Here is a 17,731-nt window from a genome sequence, read left to right on the forward strand (position 1 = left end):
TTCTGATTCAAGACTCTGATTGATTAGATATTAAAGACGCGTTTTCATTTCATTTAGTTCAACTAGAGCTATGTTCGGTAGAGCGCAGAACGACTCAGAAACAAGACGCAGAAACTCGGGTTACACTTTTATTATTCACAGTGTGAGTTTGACCCGTTGACACACACAGTGATGATGATGATGAGGATGAATGAGGAAGACCTTCAAGCAGCTGAACATTCATGTGTTTATTTAGATAGCATGCTAACCGTTAGCAGCAGTGGATTAAATCCTGCAGATTAAACAGAAGTTCCGACTCATTACTGCCACCTCATGGACAAGAGCCGCATGGCACACTCTCAGGCCTGTTTGTCTCAATCAGAAACGTAACGATAGGATTATTGATCGATTTCCAAACTAGTATATTCAATATAGAAAAGTAAATTCAAGATGCTGAGTCGGCAGCTGAACTGACGGCGGTTAAACGTAAACGTAACGCCGTAAATATATTAAAAAAAGTAATAAATAGTCAAAAACTCACGAAGATTGAATGTTCAGACTGAATAAACTAACAGAAGAACAGTTATGTTATTTTATTGACGACTATGTCGCAGGTATGAGCTGAAATTAGCATGCTAACCAGCTAATGCTAACCAGGACCGCACGCAATTGTTAGCATGCAAACAAGTTAATTTCAGCGCTCCGTGTTATAAACATCCAGTCTGTCTGGTCTGCAGATCTTTGTAATCACGTACTAAAGAATTAACTGGCTGTAACATCAACTCACTACTGCCACCTGAAGCAGGAGAGGAGGTACTGCGGCTGGAATAAGACAGGATGTGTGAAAGTGGCAGACGAGGAGGAGGTTATGGAGGTTGGGAGGTCTCCAGTGGGAGACGCAGACGGTCGGAGGTCAGTTTTCGGAGGAGTCGGTCTCCTCGTTAGAGCCGTCGCTCTCCACCTCCATCCTCCTGCGGTGGTGGAGGTTCCTCCGGGGAGACGCCTTCCTCTGCACCTCCTTCAGCCCCACCGCGCTGCCGCTGCTGTTGCTGCCGGGGCTCACCGAGATCTGAGCGATCCTGCAGCAGAACACAGGCTCCACATCCGGTCCTGTGTGTGTGTGCGTGTGTGTGTGTGTGTGTGTGTGTGTGTGTGTGTGTGTGTGTGTGTGTGTGTGTGTGTGTGTGTGTGTGTGTGTGTGTTCTTACAGTTTGTCCAGTTCCTGGTCCATCTCAGGATCAATGAGCAGCTCAGCTTTACTTGGTAATGCTCCTGCAGAGAGATGGAGGCTGCAGTGAGAGGAGGAAGAGGAGGAGGAAGAGAAGGAGGAGGAAGAAGAGGAGGAGGAGGATGTTAAACTCACCAATGTGTTGATTGACGCTCTCGTCCTTCGCTAACCTCATGAGGAAGCTGTAATAAGAAACTCTGTCGCTCTGCTGCAGGATCTCTGCTATACTGGACCTGGAGGGATGGCTACACACACACACACACACACACACACACACACACACACACACACACACACACACACACACACACACACACACACACACACACACACACACACACAGGTGTGGGTGTGGGCGTGGCAGCAGGCGGTGGTTGTGCTGATTGAGGGTCGGTACCTGTGCTTGAAGCGGTCGCAGAGCGCCTCCACGCACTCAGCCAACATGGCGCCCTCCACGCCCTCCTCCTCCTCCTCCTGCTGCTGCTCCTCCTTGTCGTTCTCCTCGGCCGCCACGGGGGGGAGCTGCTCGATGGAGGAGGAGGTGGGGACGATGACGGTGTTGGGACTCTTCCCCGCCAGAAGATCCTGGTAGACGAGCAGCACGCTGTCCAGGAACTCTGCACGCCACAACGCAGCCACACCCAACGACCACAAACCCTCAGATTATTATGGATTATTCCAAATGCTCTGGAGGATTCACACCGTGTGTTGTGTTTCGGTGCGTATAGGACACGTTGGGGTACCTTGGTAGTAGAACTGCAGCTGGAAGGCGAACAGGAAGTCAGAGAACGACATGAGGCAGTCGACGGCGTCGTCCGTCAGAACGATCCTGCATCAGATTAGCATCAGATTAGCAGCAGCTCGTTGGGGAGCTGGAGTCGTCCTGCAGGGGAGAGATTACCCCACCTGGCTGCAGCCTGCACCGCCTCCACCGGGAAGTCTGGACAGAGCAGCTGCAGCAGGGAGCGGTACTCCAACACGGAGAGTAACTCTGCAACACAAAACACACACACACACTTAATCCCAGTGGAGACCCGTTACTAATCCCTAAACTCCTGTTTACTCATGAACGTTCAAGTTCACTCAGCAACATTACAGACGTCACTCTGTAAGCAGAGGGGGAAGATTATAGAGCATCTTCCCCTCCCACATCAGATTATAGAGCATCTTCTCCCTCCCACATCAGATTATAGAGCATCTTCCCCCACATCAGATCATAGAGCATCTTCTCCCTCCCACATCCATCAGATCACAGAGCACCTTCCCCCTCCCACATCAGATCATAGACCATCTTCCCCTCCCACATCAGATTATAGAGCATCTTTTCCCTCGCACATCAGATCATAGAGCATCTTCTCCCCACATCAGATTATAGAGCATCTCCCCCACATCAGATTATAGAGCATCTTCTCCCTCCCACATCAGATTATAGAGCATCTTCCCCCCCCACATCAGATTATAGAGCATCTTCTCCCTCCCACATCAGATTATAGAGCATCTTTTGATTCCTAGTAATGAGGAATGTAACTCCATCTTAAGAATCAAGGTATGACATCACACAGGTAAGACTGCTCCTCCCGCTCACCTCCGCCCTTCCCGATCTGCCTGAAGCATCTCCAGAAGACTCTGATGAAAGACGCCCGGTTGTGAGGCGTCGCCTTGATGTAGTTGAACTCCCTGAAGAGGACGTGGTTGCTGTTCTTCACGCTGCTGAAACTACCGACACACAACGTGACAAGAGCCAGACGGTGGATTCTCCACTCCCACAGAGCAACGCATCATTCAGAAAAGAATATTCGGGAAGAAACCCCTCATTAGTCTGTGACAACGTTTAACAATCCTGTTGCGTCATCATGATCCGTCACATGGTGGAACAAAGTGTGTTTTGTTATCTGAGAAGTGACGTGGTCGGTAGTTAATATTAACTTCTGGTTCAAACTTCTCAAGATGGAGTCTATCTTTCTCTGTTCATTGTGAATAACCATTTCACTGCTACTATCGTGACAGACACGATATATCACAGAATTGTGTGAGACTCACTATTCAGCGAAGTATCGAATCACTCCGAACTGTGTGTACTCCTCTTTGTGCTCCAGCAGCTGAGTCACGGCGTCACTCAGGTAGAACAACACGTTACTGTCCGCTGCGGGTAAATAAACAAACAAACAAACAAACAAACAAACAAGATGAGGGCTGTGACAGTTAGCTCTGTTAGCTCAGCGGCTAACCGGGCAGCGGACTTACCGAGGTATTCCCCCGCCGGGACGGCGGCGTTAAAGCGGCTCATTCTGCTCCTTCTGTCCGGTTAGAAGAGCGGGAGGAATTCATCTACAATTACCGGTTTAAAGTTTGTTCATAATCTGAACTGTAACATCTGGAAACTCTGGATTCACAACTCTTAGCATGTTAGCTGCGAGCTCAATGGCCGACTCCATGGAAACAGACCGGATGTTTGGTGTTGCTCTGGGAAAAGTCCCCCGAACAACACGAACCACAAATATTCGTTCCTCTTCTTCTTCTTCTTCTTCTTCTTCTTCTTCTTCTTCTTCTTCTTCTTCTTCTTCTTCTTCTTCTTCTTCTTCTTCTTCTTCTTCTTCTTCTTCTTCTTCTTCTTCTTCTTCTTCTTCTTATTATTATTATTATTATTACAACAGCATTGCTGTTGTGCATTAACGTATATATCACATATTTTTTAAATCTTAGTTTATTCAATTTTATTAATTTATATCACTTGTTTTTATCTCTATATATTTATTCTAATTTACTACTCTACTCTAATTTTACTATTTTACTACTCTGTGTCCTGGAAACTTCATTCTCCTCATGTTTAGTCTGGTGTCTGATGTCAATTTATATGTTCATTACATTTGCATTTTTTGCGTTAAAATATTGTGAATTACCATTACATTTTTACAATATTACAGATATATCTGTATAGAATATGTGTTGTTGCAAAATTTGAATCGTTCATCATCATCATCATAATACACAGAAAAACTTCTTTGCAAATAGTGTTACGTCAATGTAAATTTTTGAGTTTAAATTGGTCACTCTTGCGCCTTGCACATATTAATACTAATATTTATGTCTTGATCATTTAACTTTCTATTCTATTGATTCAGTATTCTATACTGTGTGGAGCAATGCTGCAAAGAATTTCCCTCTGAGATGAATACAATAATTCTATTCTATTCTATTCTATTCTATTCTATGTAGATATATAGGAATGACATAATAATTGAACGTGTTACATACAACATGTTAAAATATATAGTTAAATGTTTTGTTTAAGTAGAAGTAATACAAAACATCCATTTAATATAAAATAAGAATGTAAAACAAACACTTGATACAAAGGAAATATATGTTTTGTGGGATGCTATAAGTGTATTTTGTTCTTTTGTAAGATTTGTCTAAATCTTAATTTAGTTGTAATAAAAGCAGATATAAACTGTTTATGGAAGCTGTATTAATAAACTTGGACATGTATAAATGTGTTTAAATGCAGCCAATCAGCGCTCAGAGGTGTGACATCACCGTCAGAAAAGCAGCTAATAGTAGAGGCTTACAGAAGATATGGGGCGGGACTAATATCAGACCTGCCAATGACAAATCGAGCTCGGCTGAACATACATGTTCTAGACCAATCAGCGATGAGACTTGAACATGAAGGGCGGGGCTAAGTTTGAATCCAGCCAATCCTAGGCTTGGTTTGTTGGGTTCGCAGCAGGCCCCGCCCCGTCCTCTGTCTCTCCGTCCTTGGAGTCAATTCCACGATCAACACGAGCAGACCGGAAAAACCTCGACAAAATAAGAGCGAAGGGCGTGAATGTCTTTTAGGGCGTTGTTATTGTTTCTCCCAGCTTCATCAGGGACTCATCTTCAGTCTTCTGGGGCTGTTTAATAGAAACACATATTCATTTATTATTCAGTCTTCTCCCTTTCTAGGGTTAGGGTTAGGCTTGTTTAAATTTTCCTTCAAATCAAATGGAAATGAGAAAATAATTTTGAATGTCAGCGTCAGTATTTTCTTTCAAATTCTCTCTCTCTCTCTCTCTCCCTCTGTCTCTCACTATATATATATATATATATACATATATATATACATAGATATCATAGTATTGTATTTGTAGATGTATATATCTATATCTATATCTATATCTATATATACATCTACAAATACAATATTATAATAATCCATCCATTTTCAGGTACAACTTGACAGGAGAGGACCAGACAGGTCCACCTGGACCGGTCACCTGTTGCTATACAGACAACCACACACACTCACATTCACAGCCCGAACCTCGGGACAATTCAGGGCAACCAAATAACCACATATGCATGTTTTTGGACTGTGGCAAGACACCAGAGGACCTGGAGAAAACCTGTGTGCTCACAGAGAGAACATATAAAGCAAAAAGTCCATAATAAAAATAAAAATAAAAATAAAAATAAAAATAAAAATAAAAATAAAAATAAAAATAAAAATAAAAATAAAAATAAAAATAATGTATGTTTGTGTGTGTGTGTGTGTGTGTGTGTGTGTGTGTGTGTGTGTGTGTGTGTGTGTGTGTGTGTGTGTGTGTGTTTTATTTTGTACCGGAAGCTGCTCCCCGCTCCCAGCCGCTGATATAAAAACCCTCGGCCGTTCTCCGCTCCTCATCTCATTACCACCGCCGCCTACCTGGATCGGCAGCCGCCGTATTGTCTCTTCCGGAGGCGCAGACAGGTAAAGGAGCCCGTGTAAAGCCGTGTTCTCTCTCTGTGCGGAGCTCCGGGGCTGCAGGTGGGCCCCTGCGGGAGCCCCGCGGGCCGCCCCGGTGGGTCTGCAGCCGCTCTGAACTGCGTTGTTCGGCCTGTCTGTTGGCGCGGAGGGGACGTTAGCCGTTAGCTGCTAGCCTGGCAGCTCGGTTCTCGCCAGTCAACCGACGGACGGTTCAAACTGCCACCGTGAGGCCGGGTCACGGCCACCGAACACGGACCAGTGTGAATCTCCTGCACTGCTGCTTGTGTGTTTGTTTATTGTTGTCGTTAAAACGATTTTATCCAGAATGAGCGGGCGAGCATGCTAATATAGCAACTGTTGTTGCTAGGGGAGCTGGTTAATGGCGCCCTGCTGACTGGTAACTACTAGTTACTACTAGTAACGACTAGTTAAAACTACTGAGCAGTGAGGACTAGTAAGGACTAGTTAAAGCTACTGAGCAGTGATGACTAGTTAAAGCTGCTGATCGCTCACATTCTGCGCAATTGAATTGATAGCTAACCTTTTAACCAGTTGAAGGTGTGTGTGTGTGTGTGTGTGTGTGTGTGTGTGTGTGTGTGTGTGTGTGTGTGTGTGTGTGTGTGTGTGTGTGTGTGTGTGTGTGTGTGTGTGTGTGTGTGTGTGTGTGTGTGTGTACAGGCTCCACCTCTCCCCTAAATTTTCACTAAAACTCTCCTTTTTATGTCTTTATAGTTAAAGTTAAGTGATTACAGGAGGCTATAGGTTTTGTTTTCATCTGCGTTTATTTATTACTTTATGTATTTTTACCAACAGTTCTCAAAAACTACTCGCCCGAATTACACGAAAACTTCAGGGATGATTTGTCATCAAGGACCGAGCCGTTAGATTTTAGGACGTTAACGACTAAACGTTTCTGCAGAAATCCTGTTAAAAACTTTCCCATACAAAGTGGATGAGAGAGGTACCTCATGGAGGAGATCAGCATCTGTTGCCATGGAGACGCTCCCCGCTCAGTGTTTCACAGTGATGTAGCTCGCTGACGGCTACTTACTGATCACTGTTGCCGTGGAAACGCACCCGAAACACCAAAAGTTTTGTGTTTTCACCTGAAAACGTTGTTGTATGAACGAGGCGTCAATCCCATCGAACTGACTTTGAATTGAATGTTAATCTGTTGTTGTATTGTGAGTCACTTTGCTGAATATGTTTGTGTTGTGAAATATTCAACTCTATAAATACATTTGAATCTATTTATTGAACGTTTTGTTATGTATCTGAACAATAATGGTGGTAAACTGTTTGACTTGAACGAGGGATCTTTTTACCGTGAAGAAATATCGAAATAAAAAAAAAAAAAAAGGTTAAAAAGGGGGTTTCCATTGGAAGCAACAAGTTCAAGCAGAAATCACGATTTGACATCAGAGACTGTGATTTAATCCATAAAGTGGTGGTTCAATTCCAAATTGTAGCTGAAATTACATTAGTTAGAGGAGGAAGATGCTCTATAATCTGATGTTAGAGGAAGATTCTCTGTAATCTGGATGTTGGAGGAAGATGCTCTATAATCTGATGTTGGCAGATGAAGATGCTCTATAATCTGATGTTGGCGGAGGAAGGTGCTCTATAATCTGATGTTGGCGGGGGAAGGTGCTCTATAATCTGGTGTTAGAGGAGGGAGATGCTCTATAATCTGGTGTTGGTGGAGGAAGGTGCTCTATAATGTGATGTTGCCGGAGGGAGATGCTCTATAATTTGATGTTAGATGAGGAAGATGCTCTATAATCTGGTGTTAGAGGAGGGAGATGCTCTATAATCTGGTGTTAGCTGAGGGAGATGCTCTATAATCTGGTGTTAGCGGAGGAAGGTGCTCTATAATCTGGTGTTAGAGGATGGAGGTGCTCTATAATCTGATGTTAGATGAGGAAGGTGCTCTATAATCTGGTGTTAGAGGAGGGAGATGCTCTATAATCTGGTGTTAGAGGAGGAAGATGCTACCAGCATGCAGACAGCTCTAAAAGGACCCAGTATTTTAGCATTTTAATGCTCATCGTTGGTGCGACTAACTCGGTTGTCGTCGGACATCAGGAATTATGAATCCATGAACCGGAGTTTAGTGACATCGTCTGGAATTCAAGTAACGTGTTAATTCCCACACTGGATGCTGACCGGTTTCTACCGGGAAGTTCAGCTGGATCCCTTTCCTTCCATCCCTCTGCTGCTCCCGTCCTCAAGCTGAGAGTGTCTGAGTTATTTGTTTAGAGAGAAGGTCACTCCATCATTAGAACAACAACATCACAGCTGAGATTCCATTTCAAAACAGACGTCCCACTCTGCTGACTCAGCAGGAAATACAGTCTGTATTAGAGTGTAAATGACAGACCGGGACTTGGATCATTACGAGATTTCCTTCTGCGTTAAGCAGAGAAATACGCTGCTGCAGCGTCTGAATAATGCAGCTTGAACCCTGTCGTGTCTGGATCGGCGCAGGAATGTGAGCTGGAGGGGAAATCACTTTTCTTATGAGCTTGAAGTTCTGTGATTTCTGCTGACGCCTGCTTTGCCTTGACGCTAGCATCGGGGATCCCCCATCAGAGGCTGAAGTCCTCACGGTGTGTGACCCGTCCAGGGTGTAGCCTGCCTCCGCCCAGTCGGCTGGGATTGGCGTCGCTGTGAACGGATTTGCACGGAGTCGAGTCACAGATGGACAGAAAGCGTTTTGCATTGAGCTGATTTGCCTTGTAGTTCCACAACTGGAGTTTTACCTCAAGAACTACTGTGAATCCTGCAAATGTACCGATAATTAAGAGCAATCAAATCACATCCTTGCTCGGTACTTTGCTGGTGCACCCTCGGCTGTTGTGCTAGCTTCCAGCGTTTTTGAATACGACGGCAGAAGCTTGGCGAACCTGTCCGGGGCCTTTCCTCCGCAGCCCCGCGAGAGCGCCATCAGGTGGGATTGGAAGTATCGCTGCACATGTCTGTCCAGAGATGTTCAATAGGATCATATTACAGGTTTCACTCTATCCTGACTTGTTTCCCGACAGCATGATGCTGCCTCCTCCATGCTTGAGTGTAGAGATGGTAATGACGCCGTTTCCTCTAAACGTATCACCTGCCATTCTCTGCAGAGAGTTCAGTCTTTGTCTCACCATACCAGAGAACCGAGTTTCTCCTGGTCTGAACGTCCTTCAGGCATCTGCTGATAAACGATGGCCGATACTTTGCAGGATACGGCCCCGTTGAAATCAGGCTGAGACGCAACAAGATGAGGAAACGGTGAAGCAGTGAATCCTTGCTGGTCCAGGCAGACCAAGTCAAGTGACTGTTGAACATTTGTGTTTCGCCTGTTTTAATTTTCTCTACGATAAACGGGGAAGACGAGCAGCGTGTCCACTGCGATCAGCACCTGCTCTTCGTCCCTCTGTGTTGAACCTTTCTGAGGTTCAGTCAGCAGTTAGTTACCTCTACCTGCTGTTGTTCACGTCGGAGCGGCTGCAAGCTGCCGTCACTCTGTAGCATGTTTACCAGACTGGCCCGGATCAATGTGTAATACAAACCCACAGCCCCTCCCTGAGTGCACTAGTCCATCACATGCTAATGCTTATCACTGGGAGTGAGTGCCGCGGAAGGAAGAAGGGACTTTCCACTGTTTGGAGTCTGAATATCTTCAAGAAAGTGAACGCCTGTTACCGGAGGCTCTCTGCAGTCTTTCAGCTGGAAACACACACGATGTGATGATGACGTTTGTGTTGTTGTTGTTGTTGTTTTTTCCAGCTGAGTATCTTTGGGGAAGCCCAGCCCCCGACCTGCCACCATGGGGGACGATAGCGAGTGGATGAAGCTTCCCGTCGACCAGAAATGTGAACACAAGGTGACTAAAACCAATCCTATCCTGCCATAACTTAACTAACGTGTGTTGGTGTTTCACAGACGGCCCCCTGCTGTGTTCTGCTAGCTGAGCTTCCTCTGTGCGTTGGACTGATTTTACCGTTCAAACATTAGTTATATAGAAAATCGGTCCGTCCATTTGAACTATTCTTTGCTCACAGTAACAAACGTTGACACGCCCACACAGTCTCTAGTCTGTCTGGTTGATTTAATTTCTTTACAATGGAAATGGACAAAAGGAGCATTAAGCACCCGGACAAGAGGAGGTTGTGAGATTTGTCCGTTTCTTGGTCGAACATGTGAATTTCAAAGTAAATTTTAGTCTCCAGCAGCTGAACAATGAGCCGGCTGACCACATGGCTGCCTCCATGTAGCCCTGTAGACTCAGACAAAGAACTTTGTGATCAGCTCATCATGAAAGCACAACTCAGACTCGTCCCATTCGTGTTTATCATGGGAGGAAACGTCCTCACTGGGCTGCGGACAAGACTGCAAACAGACCAGATGACGCACACAGGCGCTCTCCGGCTCCCAGGACAATGTCAGAAACTCTCCCAGTTATTCATGACGGCAGCGTTTCTTTAACGTCTCCAACAGAGGAGCTGGTTTCTGCCACGAATGTACTTATTTTGCTCTTACATTCTTACATTTTCTAGCTACTTGCTGATAGTGAGTTTGCTATATTAAATGCCATAAAGCCTAATTTATACTTCATATGCAAACGATATGCGTGGCAACGGACGACCCCCTCACAGCCTCTGATTCTGCCCTGCAGGTTTGGAAAGCCCGTCTGAGTGGGTATGAAGAAGCTCTGAAGATCTTCCAGATGATCCCAGACGAGAAGAGCCCAGAATGGGGGAAGTACCTCGGACTCGTCAAGAAGTTTGTGACCGACTCAAACGCCGTGGCTCAGCTGAAGGGCCTGGAGGCAGCCCTGGCCTTCATCGAGAACGCACACGTGGCCGGAAAGTAAGTCTGCAGTTCAGAGGAGAGACGGACTGAAGCAGCTCACTGTGATGCAGCGCAGCTTTTACATTTAACTGGAACTTCCTGCTTCTCCACACTACTGATTCTAACATTTAATACCTTATGTCCATCACTCACTCAGGGTCAGAAAGAATGAGACATTTTAATCAACCCCGATTAATTGGCAAATATTTCCAAACTTTCTAATCTGTGAGATCTAATTTTTCTGACATCAGGCTGAAGCATCTGGGGAATCCTCAACCCATGGTGCCTGTAACTACTAGTTGACTCACCTCAGGCCTAGTTTGACCTTAACACCAGTGTTCCTCTAAGATCCCGTGCATCATTCTCGTGTCTGTCTGCAGAACCACAGGAGAAGTGGTGTCAGGCGTCGTCACCAAAGTGTTCAACCAGCCCAAAGCGCGGGCCAAAGAGCTGGGGACCGAAATCTGTCTGATGTACATCGAGATCGAGAAGGCCGAGGTGGTCCAGGACGAGCTGCTCAAAGGGCTCGACAACAAAAACCCAAAGATCGTGGTGACCTGCCTGGAGACCCTGAGGAAGGCTCTGAGGTGAGTGTCCAGCTCCCAGAGTGCAGGTCTGTTTTGGTCTACCTGGCCTCCCTTTTAAGAAACTCTGAGCTCACGAACAAGCTTCAACACGCTCAGCCTTAACTGCCTGAAGACCGTAAAACCTGGAAATCCTGGAGTTTCCTCCTTGTGGATCCATGTGATTTAGTTTTTAGAGAAATCTGTGGAGCTGTTAAACTGTCGGTGAATCCCTCCATGCTGACGAAGCTTTCTACTAAGAATAAACTGCAAAGAGTGCAGCAGATCCAATGTCCTCACATCCAACATGCAAGGATTTTAGAATTGGGTGATTTTTACTTGCAGACTGGTTTTAGTTACTTGTTGAGTTTGAGCTGGTCATTGATTGATTTGGAGCTTGTGGGAAATTAGTTTGTGGCCGCCTGGTTGGATTGTTTCAACTTCTTTAATTGACAAGTTTGTTAAAAGCTGCTTGATTTTATACAGTGTCATTTACTCTGAGTATCTTTTCAATACAATAATCCAGGATGTTGCTTTCGGGGTCTCTCCATCGTAACTGCAGCTCTCTGCCAGATCACAAGATGGTGAAACCCTGCAGGCTGATCTCTGCTCCTTTAGGCTGGACAGTTTCAGTTTTCATTTTCCCAGCAGTGACCTTGTAATGTGACAGTTTGATCCACTTTAACTAAAGCTAATAAACTCCCTTCCTCCTCGTGTGGCTGCAGTGAGTTTGGCTCGAAGATCGTGACTCTGAAGCCGGTGGTGAAGATTCTTCCCAAACAGTTTGAGTCCAGAGAGAAGGCGGTGAGAGAGGAGGCCAAGCAGCTGGCGGTGGAGATCTTCAAGTGGATCAGAGATGCTCTGAGACCGCCGCTGCAGAGCATCAACTCTGTGCAGGTGTGAACACACACACACACACACACACGATCATCCACTCACTGGTTTGTCCCTCTGGCTCTGAGCATGGTGTGTTGAGGCTGTGCTTCTGTGTTGTGCAGCTGAAGGAGCTGGAGGAGGAGTGGGTGAAGCTCCCCTCGGCTCCTCCAAGACAGAGCCGCTTCCTGCGCTCGCAGCAGGGCCTGAAGGCAAAGCTTCAGCAGCAGGCTCAGGGGCATGACCAGTCCAACGGTAAGACTCACAGCTGCACACACTCCTTTATTAACCTGGATCAATCACGAGGCCAAACCACATCAGTATGTAGCTTTAAATTAAATCCCCAGGTCTTTTTGTTTCTTTCATTATTTCTGTCTTAATAGACAGTTGTGATAGCGAACAGTCTACAAGTTCCAGTTGAGAGCAAGTGAAGGCCGGAAGAGTTGAAATGGTTCTAGGTTAAAAAAAAAAAAAGGCTGATTTTGTGAAACTGAGAGTTTCTTTTTATTGAGGAATCAAATTGTTTCATAAAGTGAAAATCTGACGGACGGACCGGAAAACCAAGATTGTCGAGGTTGTTAATGTAAATAAAACTGAGCTGGAGATGAATGTGTGGTGCTGCGAATGATTCCTCCTGCAGACGATGAAGAAGAAGAAGTGGCGACGGCCGTGGATCCTTACGAGCTGCTGGAAGCTGCAGAGATTCTGTCCAAGATGCCCAAAGACTTCTATGACAAAATCGTATGTTTCTGCTTCCAGTTAACACGCCCCAACACTCCCATTCCCTGTGTCACAAACTGAGTCTGAACCAGGAACACACACACACACACACGCACACGCACACACACACACACACACACACACACACGTGTGTGTTTTTGCCTGTGCAGGAAGCTAAAAAGTGGCAGGAGAGGAAAGAAGCTCTGGAGGCCGTAGAGACGCTCGCAAAGAAACCCAAACTGGAGAACGGAGACTATGGAGACCTGGTCCGAGCCCTGAAGAAGGTGAAGCTTTTCAGTGTCCCTGTCCCTGTCCCTGTCCCTGTCTCTGTCTCTGTCTCTGTGGTAACGACTCTATCTGTTGCAGGTTGTGGGTAAAGATGCTAACGTCATGCTGGTGTCGCTGGCGGCTAAATGTCTGGCCGGCCTGGCCACCGGGCTCAGGAAGAAGTTTGGAACATATGCAGGACAAGTAAGTCCAAGAATCACATCCATCCATCTTGTCCATCTTCTCCGTTCCCGGGTGGTGGGGGTGTCTGTCTGAGCACCGTCACCCAGATCACATTGCACCCATTAAGAACCTTTCCTGCGGGTGGAGAGCCCACAGGAAGGTGGCGCCCAGCGTGGGACATGAGCCCTCTACCTTGAGACTGAGAGTCTCATGCTCTACCTACTGAGCTGGCCGGGGGACATGAGCCCTCTACCTTGAGACTGAGAGTCTCATGCTCTACCTACTGAGCTGGCCGGGGGCCTCCAAGCATCACAGGTGATGCTTATTATATTCCTAAAGGCTCGTCTTTCATGTTATCAGGGAACCTGAGTTACTTCAGGTTTAATGAAGAATCTCCTCCATTCACCAGTTCAGTGAAGGAGTAACTGCTACTAATGCTAACGGAGACCAGGGACTGAGCAACACAGCTGCGGCTAATGCTAACACTTAGCATGGAGACCAGTAAAGAATGATGGCAGGTTTCAGCAGCTCCTCCTCTCGTGAAGAAGAGTTTAATGAAATGGTGACAGATCTGCTCTTTACTGCAGATAGCAGCTTGGATACTGTTAATGCTGAAGCTCACAGTGTGCTCACTGAGTAGGAACAGGTAGCAAGCTCACTGAAGTTTTATTTCACGACACTGGTTGCAACTCAGTCTTTCAGTTTCAGATTCGGTAAATTCCCACAGAGCAGCTTGAGAAAACATGAGACACTTTGAAAAACAGAACAAGTCCGTCTATTGGTAGTGAGGTCTGAGGGCATTCACTCTTAGCCTTTCATTCGTGTCCGGAGTCCTAGTCTTCATCATTCTAAACAGCGCTGCTTCTTTCAGGTGGTCCCAACGATTCTGGAGAAGTTCAAGGAGAAGAAACCTCAGGTGGTCCAGGCCCTGCAGGAGGCCATCGACGCCATCTTCCTCACTGTGAGTAACCTGCTCACACCCCGACTCTTCACTCCCCTCCTGGCACAAATCACACCAGCCTGTTTGATATAAATGCTGCAAAACCTCCAAATCACTGAGTATCTGCAGCTGAACCCAAACCTTTACGGACGCTTTAGTCTGGACTGGTCCCTGGATACTCTCTATACTGCAGCTGCTCGCTCTGCAGATGGACGAGTAACGCCAGCTTCAATGTTCCTCTTGACTTCCTGCTGTTAACCTGATCGCTGCGGCCTCTAATGCAGCCGGGACCACTTCCTGCTCTCAGCCGGAGGATGTTTATGCTGTTGTTCATGTTCCCAGACGACTCTGCAGAACCTCTCCGAGGACGTCCTGGCCGTGATGGACAACAAGAACCCGTCCATCAAGCAGCAGGCGTCTCTCTTCCTGTCCCGCTCCTTCAGACACTGCACACAGGCCATGCTGCCCAAGAGCGCCCTGAAGCCGCTGTGCGCTGCCCTCATCAAGGTACCACCAACGTACTCATCCCAAAACAAGAGGAGCATTTACTGTGGTCTGTGTAACAGGAGTCACTCAACAGCTTCCTGTTGATCAAATAGGAATTTTGATTAATGACTCTACTTTTCTAGAACAAGGAAAACTATGTAGGAAACTGGTCAGAATTCACTTTTGCTCATCATATTTAAAACCTTATCCCTAATATTCATTTCAGTCTTTTAAAGCCATCAGTCCGTTCGATGGAAAACTCAACATTTTTAAATGTCCTTCAACAGAGAGGTCAAAATGTTAACACTTTAAGGTAGGGGTGTCAAACATGAGGCCCGTGGGACAAAACCGGCCTGCAAGAGGCTCATATCCAGTCGAACCACCAAGCAAATTGGGAAAAATATCAAAGAAAACACATGTGACACAACACTGAGACCTGAGCTGAGATATCAAACTGTCAGGGGGAGTCTGTAAAAACACCCAGAAAGCAACAGCTGGAGGAGATTTTCTGGACATTTCACTGTATTTTGCAGCAGAAGATTTCAATAATATTGGCTTTATGTTGAGGTTGAAGTTATTTTCTGTAGTAATTGTTTGGTTTCATGAAAATATGGATATTATCATCCCATATACGCTGCACCACAACAAAGACGGCCTTTAAAGTTTGAATTTAAAGATTATGATGGCTTTATTTTACTCAACTGGCCCACTCGAGAGGAAACTGGGATGTTTGTGGCCCCTGGACTAAAATGAGTTTGATGCCACTGATACAGAAAATACCCAGGTTGAATTATTCAGACTTCAAAGTCATTTCATTTTTAATGAGGTGTTATTTTCCTGCTTGAACCAGTAGAGGGAGCTCTAGCATGAGAATCTGGTTAGAAAGGGTCTCTCTTCTCTTCCCTCTTTGATCTTGACTGTCCTCTGCTGGTAAAGAATATGAACTTCAACCCGTCTCCGCTTTCCAGCACTTCTCCCAAACATCACGTTTGTTTTAGACCATTTTCACTCTGAAACTGAGCTGGAAATCTGAACACAGGCCAAGCTGAGCCAACAAGAGATGAACAATCTCTTAATGTGATAGATGAAGAACAAATTGCTGGCAGCCATACTGTACATGCACTTAGACAATACGATATGTGGGAGAATATCACTGACGGTACGGGCTCAAGCGGCTCCTTCCAGAACACAACACATTGGGTCTTTATACAATCAAACTCTTAAAGTCCTGGATAGAAAACCAGTTAGGTGGCATCACTGTAAAGGCAGCAGAAAGTATAATTTCCTGAGTTTCGAAAGTTTCATCGACCTCTGTTTTCTGAAATTAATCTTAATGCTACCATAAGTCATCACCAGAGCCACTCTCTGGTTCTGTCCAAAAACAGGACAGAACCAGAGTCACCAGGAGCTCGGGTCAATAACAACTGTAAAATACCCCGATAAACCACATTCTGACAAAAGACATTCCCAATAAAAGGTAGTCACACCTGGAACGCAATGCCAAACGAATTAAAAATGATAACAGATCCCAGACTATTCACCTCAAAGGTTAAAAACTGGCTGAAGACAAGAAAAGAATGTACCCACTTATGAAATACTACTATGTCTACAGGGAGGGAGGGACTGTGTTTTACTGTAGTAGGGGGGGAGGGAGGGAGGGAGGGACTGTGTTTTACTGTAGTGGGGAGGGATGTGTTTTATGATGACATGTAATTGTGAATCAGATATTTACTGTGTATTTCTGCTTGTCTGGTGTATCTTGGTGTTGTATGTACTGTTGGTTCCTCTTTTACCCTCTGAAAAGCTCTTCCAGGGACCAGAGTTGCAAATTAGTGTCGAGCTAAATACTCAGTGTGCAACACATCAGATTTTGTCTATGTATATTGCACTGTCCCTGATAGATGAATAAATAATAAAAAACAAAACATTAAAGGTGGTGAATGTCGTGTTCTGAAAGGCTTCAAAAAGTGTGTTTCTCCGTCTTGCAGCAAGTGAACGACTCGGCTCCAGAAGTGCGAGACGCCGCCTTCGAGGCTCTGGGGACGGCCATGAAGGTGGTGGGAGAGAAGGCTGTGAACCCCTTCCTGGCAGACCTGGACAAACTCAAACTGGACAAGGTAACTGTTCCACACAGCACCACCCACTGTCACTGTTCCCGACGCTGCACCAGCCCCAAAACGTCCCGAGGGCGAGGGTTCCATTCGCTTTTGCCAGAGCAAGTTCCACAACGGCTTCAGACTGATGTGTGTGAGGTGATTTCTTATATGTCCTGACAACTGATGGGCTCTTAGAGCCCGATGCAGGAGAAAACGAGGCTCTTCAGCATATTGAAAGACATCACATTGGCAAGCAGTGATTTTTTTTTACCAGAGCTTGGAACTGAACTCGGCTGTGGCATCATGTGCACACATCATGGTGCAAAGCATGATGGGAAGAATCCACTGCTCCATAAAGTGGCTCATATTCTTAGTGTAGATCAATCTGATCAGTTTATTCACTTTGGAACCAATTCAGTCTGAAATAAAGTGATAATCAATCATCTCATGTAGGACCCGTTTACAAGACGTTTCAAGTGGAAATGTTTTTGCCTTTTTGTTTAAAAAAAAAAAAAGAGAAAGTTTAGTTTTCAGAGAACACAAGCACCTAAAACGCTACACAAGTTTTCCGTCTTTCCCTTGAGCGTTGTGTGAACGAGGCATCACGATTCCACGATCTCACTCCGCCTCACCACCCGGCTCTGCTTGCTGACAGATTAAGGAGTGTGCTGATAAAGTGGAGCTGGCTGGAGGGAGTAAGTCTGCAGGAGGAGCAGCAGAGAAGAAACCTGCCGCTAAAGCAGCTGAAGCTCCATCCAAATCCTCCGGCCCCCCCAGGAAAGCCCCCAGCACAGCGGGCAGCAAGGTACAAGCAGGTCTGCCGTCTGA

The 17,731-nt window shown here is 45.8% G+C and overlaps 2 protein-coding genes across 5 annotated transcripts in view; one reads left to right on the plus strand and one right to left on the minus strand.

Annotated features, from left to right (window-relative positions):
* Positions 1–114: 114 nt before the first annotated feature.
* Positions 115–3,671, minus strand: cstpp1 (centriolar satellite-associated tubulin polyglutamylase complex regulator 1). Its single transcript, XM_080475823.1, has 9 exons — positions 3,452–3,671; positions 3,248–3,350; positions 2,793–2,923; positions 2,114–2,198; positions 1,951–2,036; positions 1,605–1,824; positions 1,343–1,452; positions 1,188–1,251; positions 115–1,058 (listed from the first exon to the last, which is right to left on the minus strand). The coding sequence occupies exons 1-9, from the start codon at positions 3,492–3,494 to the stop codon at positions 893–895; spliced, it is 1,008 nt and encodes a 335-aa protein (XP_080331949.1). The 5' UTR covers positions 3,495–3,671; the 3' UTR covers positions 115–892.
* Positions 3,672–5,838: 2,167 nt separating this feature from the next.
* ckap5 (cytoskeleton associated protein 5) overlaps positions 5,839–17,731 on the plus strand; it is a 29,820-nt gene continuing 17,927 nt past the window's right edge. For all 4 annotated transcript variants that reach the window (XM_080474850.1, XM_080474852.1, XM_080474851.1 and 1 more), the window contains exons 1-13: positions 5,839–5,939; positions 9,711–9,807; positions 10,600–10,793; positions 11,156–11,362; positions 12,064–12,235; positions 12,337–12,466; positions 12,852–12,952; positions 13,102–13,215; positions 13,298–13,402; positions 14,253–14,342; positions 14,664–14,828; positions 16,796–16,924; positions 17,559–17,708. In XM_080474850.1, the coding sequence (XP_080330976.1) occupies positions 9,751–9,807; positions 10,600–10,793; positions 11,156–11,362; positions 12,064–12,235; positions 12,337–12,466; positions 12,852–12,952; positions 13,102–13,215; positions 13,298–13,402; positions 14,253–14,342; positions 14,664–14,828; positions 16,796–16,924; positions 17,559–17,708 (1,614 nt within the window). In that variant the 5' untranslated portion in view covers positions 5,839–5,939; positions 9,711–9,750. The remainder of the gene's footprint in view (positions 5,940–9,710; positions 9,808–10,599; positions 10,794–11,155; positions 11,363–12,063; positions 12,236–12,336; positions 12,467–12,851; positions 12,953–13,101; positions 13,216–13,297; positions 13,403–14,252; positions 14,343–14,663; positions 14,829–16,795; positions 16,925–17,558; positions 17,709–17,731) is intronic.

The sequence above is a fragment of the Lipophrys pholis genome (genome assembly GCF_963383615.2).
Source record: "Lipophrys pholis genome assembly, chromosome: 11".
NCBI classification, from domain to species: Eukaryota; Metazoa; Chordata; class Actinopteri; order Blenniiformes; family Blenniidae; genus Lipophrys; species Lipophrys pholis.